The following is a 10,960-nucleotide window of genomic DNA, read 5'->3' as shown; positions in this document are numbered from 1 at the left end:
TTACTGGAGCTGGCTCTCATACAAGCCTCTGCAAAACATGTATCTCGCGTCAAGTAACTGATAAACAGCCCCGCTGTGGATGCCCAGACTCAGTGTGAACCACCACAAGAGGAGGATTAGGCGTATCTTGTTGAGGCAGTTCGCAGATGTTTGCTGACAGCTGAGGAAGGGAGATTCAGGAGCACCAGGAGGAGCACGAGGCTCTGCTCCAGGCACGGGGCTGTTGGTCGGCCTCACTCCATCCCCAGCCAGACACGGCTCCTTCCCACATCTGCGTGCCAGGAGGAGACAATCAGTCCCTTACGTGGGTACAGGCTGGGAGACATTTCCTCTGCACCACTAATTCCAGCCCAGCCTTCCAGGAGAGCTCTTCCCCCCCCCCACCCCCCCACCCCATCCTCACAAGCTGTCAGGTGCTCACATGAGAAATGTTGCCCCAGGCTATTTCCCTTGGGAAGTTCAGAATAGCTGTGTGCCAGGGGATATCTTATGACAAGCAGCTTGATGAAATGGTGGCACCAGGCACACCAAGTAACACCTCCCTCCCCCGTGCCACTGCCAGTACTGTACTATAGCTGGCGACTCCAGAGAGCACAAAATGAGAGTCTAAACTAGAAAAAAAATCATGCTCCTCTGCCAATTAACACTAACTAAAAGGCAGCACGGTCCACGGACATCTTTGTCAGGCATGATGGCACACAGCGAGCAGCAGTTCAGCACTATGTGAACACGCCCTTAGGCATCAGTTTGGTTTCTGGACTTCTACCTGTAAACAGTGGGAGGGCAGAAAGCCAGCACAACTCTTTCAAGCTTCACACAGAGCAAAGACAGACCCAAGCTAGACAATATTCCATTTGGTTCTTTTATTAGCGAAGTTAAGAATACAGCAAGTAATAAGATCCCATCTTACATGGAACCATCACCGGAGTCCCCAACCATCAAAACCCCAGAATGTGCTTCATTGCTTCAACAGTAAGCAATTTTTAAAAAGAAATATACTGAACAAGGCCACTATTTAATGGGGAAGGAAAGAAGCTGTAGGTCCTAACTATTCTATGGCAATAACCTGCACACAGAGCAAGCAAGCCTCTGACTGCTGAGAGTAAGGCATTCAGGTGCCAACCTGGGAAGAGTTCTCAGCAAGAGCTACAGAAAAGTGCACAGCTAGGTTGCTTTTATTGGAACACACAAACTTCTTGAAGGGAGAGACTGACTGGGTTAAGAATAGCAGGTGGAGTACTGTGTTTCTGTAGTAGTTCTGTGCTGTGTAGGACCAGGTTACAATCACCCTTCAAGGAGTGAACGTGGGATGATCCAGGATGGAGACTGCCGCTTCTGCTGGTACTGTTACAGAGGTATCCCAAAGCGCCGTATGGACAGGTCTGATTGGGATATGCTTCCATACCGTGCTTCCCTCAGGCACCAGACTGCTTCCTGCCAGGCAACTCTACACCTTTGTCAGGGATGCCAGTGCTGCTAGCCCTTACATCCAGCTAATACTGCTCTTTATTTCATCTTAGTACCACACAGACCCGTGATAAGCTGTTTCTGGCCCTACTGGCATCCAGCGTAGTGATCCTACTGAGAACACGTCCCTCTAAGCTCACGGACTCTGCTGCAGCACCTCTTTCTGCAGCCGACCTTGCTCTCAGAGGCTTTACAAAGACTCCAGTCGAGGGGTGAAGCCTTAATATCCACCAGTCAACTTTACGAAGGCATTCTGCTTCTATTTGACTCCATTAGGCAAAGTAACTCCCCGAAACACTCAGTAATACCCAGCATACTAGAAGATCTTCACAATCTACATTTTTTCCCCTTGAAGGACAAAAAAATCAAATTTGTATTTTATTAAAAAAAACAACCCTTTTACCTCCCTTCTTTGTGAACTACAGCATTTTATGAGCTGTTTAACTCATCACGAGATGTAATTGCTCTGAATTTCCAACTAAACGCTCCAAGCAATACCTGTGCCATAACAAACAAAACGTTCAAGTTTCATCTTACAACTCCAAAGATTCTCCTTCAGTCTGGCTTCTGACTAGGCTCCAAAGATCAAGCTACATCAATTAAGCAAGAGAAGGGTATATACCTCCCCTTATATAGGAGGTGTGTCTGCTCCACAGCAATCCAACTGAACTCTTAGTTTCAGGTTTAAGAAATACCAGCAGTCCCATTGCTAAAGCACAGATGGGAAGCAGACCTAAGGAAAAAAAATGGTACTGCATTGGGCTGATTGTGGATTTTTCCTCCTAAAAAGAAAAACCTGCAAAAACTTCCTTGGCATATGGAGCCTGACACATGAGAAGGTAATGTGCTTGAGGTCTGCAGTAACTGTTAACTCCAAGCCTTGGAGCACACAGCTTCCTCTTTCCAGTCAATCTTAACCCCATCTCTGTTTCCCCTCACATGCTCAACTATCTTTTGACAAGTGCATTACCATCATTTGTTCAGACAAAACAGGGCAGGACTCAGACGGCAGCCATCTACTCAACAGGGGTCTTTGGGTATAGGCAGGCACTGATGGAGTCGGACCTTTTGCCATTTCGCGTGCAGTTATCCCATCATGCTCCGATTCATATGATGAGAACCAAAACAACTTACTGTAAGATCCAAAACTATATTGGCCAAGCAAGCTTGGAAGGCAGTTGTCCCACACAGTTAAGCAGAGCATAGATGGATCTTTCAAGTTACTTGAGTAAAACTGGCTAACACTGTGACCCAAATGACAACATGATTAATCCAGCCTTCACAACCCTTGTGTACACATACTGAGCCTACTCCAAGTGCTGGCCAGGACCCCACACTGCCCAGGGGCATGCCCAGGGCATGCTGGCAAAAACGCAGGGCCAACATGCTTCACTCCTGGGAATTTTACCTGGTCCTCCTGCAATCATTCATTTTGTGCAAAATTGAAACAGTGTGTGGTACTTGCATGTTGCATTCTTTACAAAAACCCTTTTCCCCCACCCATTGTTTAAAACATTTATATAAATTTATTTAAACAGAAAGTTAGAAATCTTATTTACAATTTGCTTTTCTCCCAAAAGAGCATCTAAAATCAACTCCCAAACCCTCCAAGAGGATATAAATTTAACCTCAATTTTTTTTTTTTTTTTAAAAAAAAAGGAAACTGCTAAGCTATCCCTCCCCACTTCTACAAATAAATATGGCATTGAACAGAAGCCGATTTGGAAAGGGTCCTCTGTAGCTCAATCTGTAGATCCCAAGAATAAATTAGGGTTTCAGAATTTCCTGGTCTTCAAATTGATTCATTCCATTGCTTGAGGTATAGAATTTATCTTGATTAGTCAGAATCCCCATGAAGCTCCGTGCTCCATCAGCTGAAACTTGGATTCTTCTTAGGTATTCATTTCACTAGCCTGTATGCTTCAACCGCGCTTGCGGTGCTGTTTTGGTTATGACCTTGGGCTGAAGCCTAGTTTTACTGCATCCCCTCTTCTTCTGTGCAGCCTCCTCCGACCGTGAAACGGAACTCCTGGAGGTTCGAAACCCCATGGAAATGCACAAAAGCGCCAGCCACTACAAAGACGTGGAACAGCTGATGGGAGTGGAACTGTGGAAGACAAAACACTTGTGTTCAGCCAGGGTACTTTGAGTACTAGGGGCTACCCTGTCTCCAAAAAAGCCATACATTCAGCTGAAGTACACAGTAACACGTAGCAGTACCTCAAACCACAAGCTGCAGAAGTAAGCTGTGTGTTAAGCCCATCCCTCTCCTACCATTAGCAAAAGGATCAAATTCTCCACACGCACATCCCCACACTTTTCCTTCAGTCATCTGAATCAGCTGATCAATCAACGTATACACTACGTAAATGCTATAGTGTATCTTTGTTAAGGGACAGGAATAACTTCAAAGTTTTGGGCAAAAGTCTTAAAAATAATACTATTTTTTTTAATTAGCTCCTCAACAACACTGGTTGGTTGTTGATAAAAAGGGCTACTTCATACAGCTAACGCATACAAACTCTGCTCTGGTCACAGGTACAAGTTTTACCAACTAGATTTTCAGAACATTATTTTACTTCTCTGCCACAAGGAAACAGAGCAGAAAAAACAGTATTATGTGAAAACATAGAAACAACCAGATGTTCTCAATGAATGCCCAGGATGCTATTGATTATAATCCAGCAAAATGAAAACCATGAAGGGGCTACATGACAAAGCACAGCCTTGTTCTAGGGAAGCCATACCAATATGGATAATGCTCCAAAAATTTCCATAAACGTGTATTTGTAGGCTCCATGGGAAGCTTGGAAAAGAGCTGGTGGTACACCAGTGCTCCTGGATCATATCTTACTATTGTAACAAGGTTTAGTTTGGCCATTTAAATTATAAGTCACCGATGTTTACACCTAGCAAACTGGGGCCATGCAAAAGTTACTAACAACCCAGGGCTTACTCTCACTTCTAGTCTTTAAGGGCCTTAAACTATTTTAATGGAAGCACAATTACCTGACATCTCTTCCCAAAGGTCCGCCTCCCTCTCATCTCTACTCATATGCCACTCAATTTTTCTTCGCATCTTTCCCACAGATCTCTATGACAGTCTTCATGACCCTAGCCCTCCTCCCAGGTTTTACTCCCTACCCACTTGCCCACACCACCTTTCTTTCTTCTGGGCCAGAGATCCCCTCCAAAGTTTTATCGGTTCTATCCAGTGTTTCCCCTGGCCTCACAAAATGAGAAGCCAGACATGGTGAAGATATGAAAGAAACAAGAAGGTTTGCAAAGTTTCTTATCCACCTATTAAAGCTATCTAGCACATGTGCTGGGCTGAACTTGTATAGCAGCAGTTAACTCAGACCAGCTAGCCTATGATAACTCTACACGAGAGGCACTAGGTAAGCTGGGCTCAGAGAGCCCACAGTTGTTTGGCCCCTTAAGATCTGTATGTCTGGTGCAGTTGTTTAGTACTTGCAATAATAAGAAAACACCACTGATATAACATCCTCCAGCCTCAAGGGGAACCAGCTTTCACATTGGTCTCCTCATCCAGTCATTCCGTAGACTCACCCAGATGTCACACTTGCCAGGGAAGAATCTCTCCGGGATGCGGGCAGCATAGAGTGCAGCACCAGTGATGTACAGGCATGCCATGAGTGCCAGCCAGCCTATCTGCCCCATAGTGGCTGCTTTCAGGAGCCCCTCAGAGATGACAAAGTGCAGGGTGGGAATAACCCCACTAAGACCCAGACCTAGAAATACTCCTGGGAGGTAAAGAAAATGTGGGAGAGTCAGCTTTGAACACACTGGCAGTGAAGGGAGACAAAAAAAAGGCAGTGGAAGGAAAACTCAGTATTCGCCAAAGCAGAAGAAAGGTGACAACTCTTGAAGCTGGAGGTCCCTGAGGTAGCTTTAACAGAGGGAAGTTAAAGAATGCACAGATTTCTTTCATATACCAGAAGCTACTTAATTAAGTGTTCCAGCAGATATAAAATGTTTCATTTAATGATCGTGTCTGCCAGCTTTAACGTATATTACACCAGTTACACAGCTGGGACTGTAGAGGGCACTCAGACTACATGAATTATGTCACACTTTACCAAATCAAGAGCAGGACAACAAGGAGAAACAAAGACATTATTTATCATATTCTGTGCAAATGATCCCAGTAAACAGAAAAACATCATATGAGCCTCGCCTGTCATATATGAGAATGTTGTTTACTCAGATTTCATCAGCAAGTACAGAAATCTTGGTGAAAAAAGGTTGGGAGGGGGAATAGGGGGGAAAATAATCATGACCCATCATCCACTGATTATTTTAAGTATAGAAGGTTTAAGTATAGAAGGCTGAACTCTCAGAAGGTACACCAACAGCTTGTCCAAGAAAACTGGATTTACTGACACTCAGATTAAGCAACAAGAAATATTACTATTCAAACCAGCTGTATTCATATTCCATAACTGCCCATGACAGCTTTCTCTCACTCCCTACCCCAGAATAGGAAAACAAATTTGTTTTCATTCCTTCAATCCTGTGACAAGAAAAACTAGGCTTTTGGTCTTAAATAAGTATTTTACCTAGGCAAATCATTCAGATTAATAAAAATCATTGAATGATTTACTAGTGTCAGAGCTTGGTGTTATGGAAAAAAACAAATTGCAGAAGGAATATACACATACACACACCAAGCAGTCAACCATTTTTTGAGCAAAGTTGCTAGGTATAGCTAGAAATGCTTCATACTACCTTTCTAATTGCATGTGTTACTGTCCATTTCAGGAATGCACTTCCAGGACTCGCACCAGCCCTTATCTGTGCATCCAGCTGGCTATAAGCAACACTGAAAAAACCCATCAAGTTCCCAATCGGAGAATATTATCTCTCTCTAAAATTAATCTCTAAGTCTTCAGAAGACTGTTTTTTGAAGTGACAAGTAAAAAGCAAGGAAGGCAGGCAGACAAGAAGCAAAACAATTAACTTCAGGTCTTACCTGCCCTTACACCCCGGTACTGAGGGGTTGCAAACATGTCCCATTGTGAGACAATTATGGCTGCGATGCCCAGGACACAAATCACAATCAAGTAGATGAAGCAAGGCTGCGGGTTGCAGTAGAAGGAGTAATACAGCCATGGTACAAAGCTGCCCATTATGAGAAGTGCAATGCCAGAATAGTCCAGCCTAGAAGGAAACAAAAATCAGTTTGACAGGAAACGTAAGCCTTTCGAAGTTCCTGTACTACCACTCTTTCTAGCAGACCAACAGACAACTACTCACCACAAAAGCAAGTTCTTCTCACTACTGCAAACTAACTTCCTGACTGCAGCTCCTCCACCAGTGCCCTCCTACAGCAATGTATCATCTTGAGAGCACGTAAGGTCAGTTTTGAACAGTCATCAGAAATGTATACAGCAGCCTTTAGATCAAGGCCTTTTGAAGGAAACTCAAAATTTAAGCTTTGGGTGAGGAAAAAAAGCAGCACAAAGTGCTCTGAACACAAAGAAGGGCAAAATATGTTGTGAGAGCACAGCCAAGACAAACTCTTTAGAATCTGACTAATGAGAGTTTGTTAGGCATCAGCTTAAGTGACCGCTGGGGAATAATGTCAGTTTTTCAACCAAGCTGTTTTTCTAAGACACCAATGAACAAAGGAATTCCCACAGCCACTGCTTATTACCACACCCTGATAAAATGCTCATACAAGAGAAGATTGAGTTAATTCTCTAGTATGGGATTTTAACTGCTGGGTTACTTTAGAGGTGGTCCCACAGATTACATAATCCCATGTTGAGTAATCTTAAGAAATAAGAGATATTTAGCAGCTAGTCAATGGAAGAATGTGTAGTAAAACCAAAAGACCAAGATATCTTGATACATATCACAGCTGTCTTACATAAGAAAGTTTAAGATTCAGAGATACCCAGAATAATTGAAGTGACAAGCAGTGACAGTTGCATTAAAAATCCAAAGTCCTACAACTAAGCTCCGGGTGTATTACTTACAGCAGCAAGATGCATGTGCACCTGCTGAACAGTAGAAAAGGAAACAGTTTTAAGACTAAAGAGACAGTACAGAAACCCCATGCTGAAACAAAGAATTAGAAGAAACTGCAGTGAATCTCTGCTCAATTCTGTTCCAAAATTTTCACAGCAGTCATGCAGTGAACCACTCCTACACTGGGGAGCCAGGCATAAATTCCAGTCCTGTTTTCCCAACTGTTTCCTATTTGGTTTGCTCTGTCCTCTAGGCACTTACTTGGAGAAGAGCCGGGAAACACCTTCTGAGTGGCAATAAACTGTGTGGAAGAGCCATGAGAAGGAGAGGCAGAGTATGGCTCCCAAGAAGAACAATCCAACAACCACTTTCTCCTGCACAGGTGCTACAAAGGACATGTTTGGCCGGAACATGTAGAATATTCCCAGACACAGGAAGAACACACATCCTGAAAAAACATAAGGCAGAAAGGTGTCAAGTTTGTGCATACTGAAAGCTTTTCTTTCAAAAATCATGACTTTAACGTACAGGAGTGCGAAGGAGGGGAACTACATGGCAACCAGTAGCACGCATGCAGAATAAAGTTCTTCCAGACTTCAGTTGTGCATTCCAACCACATCTGTCTCAAACTGAACCCATACAGACTTGCATGGACTACGTATTTTCACTCATTTTGCAAGATGCCTGACAACTAGTTGCACATTCTCAAACAATGAAAAAAATCTGCTGCAGAATGAGAACGGTATAGTTTGAAGAAATCCTTTCCCTTCAAAGCTGCTTGCAAGCTGAAAACCACTCATATAAGCTGCAACTTAAGTGTGTTCTTGTGGCAAGGAGGATCTCAGTTAACACTTACACTCTTGGAAATAAAGAGCATCTACTGGTAATTTTTTTAGTGATCAGGAAATTCCTTAAATATGGCATTCAGTACAATTGAATGCATTAACAAACCCCATCCAGCCCTGGTGGAAGAAAATAAGGAGAGGGACACCAAGCTGATTTAACAGGTTCCTAAAGGAATGATAATGCTGACCACCCCATGCCCCCTTCTATCTTGCTCTCAAAGCATTAAGGCAAATTGAAAATACCTAGAAGATGTGTCCAGATGTTACCAGTCTCTGTATGTATTCTGAAGATACTCTTGAAACAAGCCCGGAAGGAAGGCATGGGTGGTCTGTGTCCATGCAACAGGTAGTCATTGTCCTTCAACCAGTCAGGTAGAACATCATGGGGAATGACTCTCCATCGGCCCTCCCATACCTAGAGGATAGAAGGTTTTGATTAAATGCAGGAAACTGAGTTCAAATAAGGCATGGCAATAGTCAGAAAACCCATATTAGTAGAAGTGTTAGAGTTAATGTAGGAATGCAATAAACTGAAAAGGGTTTGATGGGATGTCTCTGGGGAAAAGGCTTTACTCTTGAAACATAACGGTTAAGTCACACTTCCCTATTCAAAACAGTATCATGAAGTTGAGCTGCACCATCAGAAAGAAAAGCACTGCAGTACTTCAGAAAACAAATCTATTGGGCTTTTTTTTTTTTACTGCTAATGAAGGGAAAGCATTTAATTCATTTCCATGTTCAGTTATGAAGCAGATTTTCACATATCAACCTCTCCATTTAATTAAAGAAGCCTACACCTAGCTCTCTCCAAAAAATAAATACAGGTGAAAATATGTCCTGTGAAACACAAGACAACCTGACTATGTATCTGCTAGCATTTGGGGGTAGCCTAGTAAAAAGTCTATCCATCAACACTAACATAGGGCAGAACACATGAAGTGGCAAGAGCCTAGCAAGAAACGTCCAAACCCCTGTCCAAGTTGGAAAAAAAGTTCTCCCACACTCCCAGAACAAACAGTGACAGGTGAGTTAGGGCAACAGATCCATGACTCTCAATTCCATCAGATTTCTTCTTTAAAGGAAGAGATAATGTAAATGCACACGTCTATTCTTGTAGCTGGTAAGTGTGCATGGCTGTTAGCGCTGCTTCAGTGACTTAAGATACATGTAGTCTTCAGTTTGGCTTCAGAAGCAGCACCGCCAAGCAGAGGGGTATCGGGGAAGTGCTTTATGTACCGGGGTTGTTTCTGCAGTGTTCGTTGGATTTGGCGTCTGGCTAGTAATACAGGTGCGGGCCTGAAGAATCCTGCAACACTAAGTTTAAAAAACTACATTCTTATTTCAGTTTCAACATCAAGAGCCTAGAGTTTTTAAATCCATTCTCCTCACTCCTTCACAAAAGGAAGACTAAAATACTTAGAATAACCATCCCAGTTAAAGACTAGGTGCTTACATACATTCAGCAAGAAAAAGATAACTGTTTTACTTTATGAAACAAGTATTTCAATTGAGGTAGGAACAGCAGGAGGGAATTAATTTTACACAATCCACCCTACAAAGCATCTAAAAAGGAAAAGAGATGCACAGCAGACAAAAACACACCACAAGTAATTTGGGTCCCTCTGTAAAAAGATTAAAGTAGTTCATAAAACCAGTAGGAATAAGTATACAAAGGGATAGCACCTCCTTTACCAAGAAAGGAGGTCCAGGGACTGATACAGACCACACCCTGTGGCTTTAAAAAGTAACAAAAATTGAGCCAAGGTCAGCAATTACAAAATCTACAATGGATTGACTTATATATAGTTTTAATACATCCTCATTTTCTATTCGAGTCAGGGACAAAGCTTATTCTACAATGGATGCAAATGGTGCCAGGAAAGCAAAATATTTGCAAGTCTAAAGAAGCCTGGAAAAAAATGACCTTGTAAATGAAAGTGCCTTGAACCAGAAACAGTGGAAGCAGAAGGCTTTTATTTTGCTTTGCACTCACAGGTGTTTCTCAAGAGAGGCTCCTCAGTTGCATGATCAGCTTTAGTCTCTCTTTTATAATCCCTATTGCTCCATGCTTTACAATTTATTCATTTATGATAGACTGAGATCACGCAAAGTTGCAATGCTACTAGTTATAACGAGAGATGCCCATTCAGGGATGGTGTGTACCTGCTCTCTCACATTAGCAGTACTGTTGCTGCACGCATAGTCTGTTGTCCACTGGAAGTTCCTGAACAAGGAAGTTACCTTGGCAGTTTCCACATGCCCTTACCTTACACACGAATTCTTCCATTCTCTCCATAGCATGATGGGCTTGTAGAAGAGGTGACATACCCATAAATCCTTCTTCTTCTTGAGGTGACTCATCATTGTGGTTACTATCTTCAGAACTCTGGGGAGAAAAAAAAAGAAAAAAACGTTTTTGGGAAAACGAACAGAGAAAGGTGTTGTTTTCCATACAAAACTATGATTACTAAAGGTGTTGGCAAATAAAGAAGTTTTGTTTCCTTGTCCTCCACTGAGGAAGGAATTCAAAATAACCAGCCAAAAAAACAAGATTGCATTTTCATATATCTGAGAACAACTCACATGCCTGATCCATTTTATACTGCTTTCTTCCAAACCTGGTGAAAGTATATGTTCCTCTAAGTTATGCTTCA

The 10,960-nt window shown here is 42.5% G+C and overlaps 1 protein-coding gene across 5 annotated transcripts in view; it reads right to left on the bottom strand.

The window, feature by feature from the left end:
* Window positions 1–848: 848 nt before the first annotated feature.
* The window catches only part of ADIPOR2 (adiponectin receptor 2), a 45,649-nt gene continuing 35,537 nt past the window's right edge, over window positions 849–10,960 (bottom strand). For 4 of the 5 annotated variants that reach the window (XM_048072416.2, XM_048072453.2, XM_048072362.2 and 1 more), the window contains exons 3-8: window positions 10,573–10,692; window positions 8,550–8,721; window positions 7,723–7,909; window positions 6,461–6,648; window positions 5,038–5,231; window positions 849–3,574 (exon numbers count right to left, since the gene is read on the bottom strand). In XM_048072416.2, coding sequence (XP_047928373.1) covers window positions 3,443–3,574; window positions 5,038–5,231; window positions 6,461–6,648; window positions 7,723–7,909; window positions 8,550–8,721; window positions 10,573–10,692 — 993 coding nt within the window. In that variant the 3' untranslated portion in view covers window positions 849–3,442. The remainder of the gene's footprint in view (window positions 3,575–5,037; window positions 5,232–6,460; window positions 6,649–7,722; window positions 7,910–8,549; window positions 8,722–10,572; window positions 10,693–10,960) is intronic. The other variant, XM_066990280.1, reaches the window with a different exon arrangement.

This window comes from Anser cygnoides, chromosome 1 (genome assembly GCF_040182565.1).
Source record: "Anser cygnoides isolate HZ-2024a breed goose chromosome 1, Taihu_goose_T2T_genome, whole genome shotgun sequence".
Classification (NCBI taxonomy): domain Eukaryota; kingdom Metazoa; phylum Chordata; class Aves; order Anseriformes; family Anatidae; genus Anser; species Anser cygnoides.
This window is presented reverse-complemented; position numbering and strand designations above follow the sequence as displayed.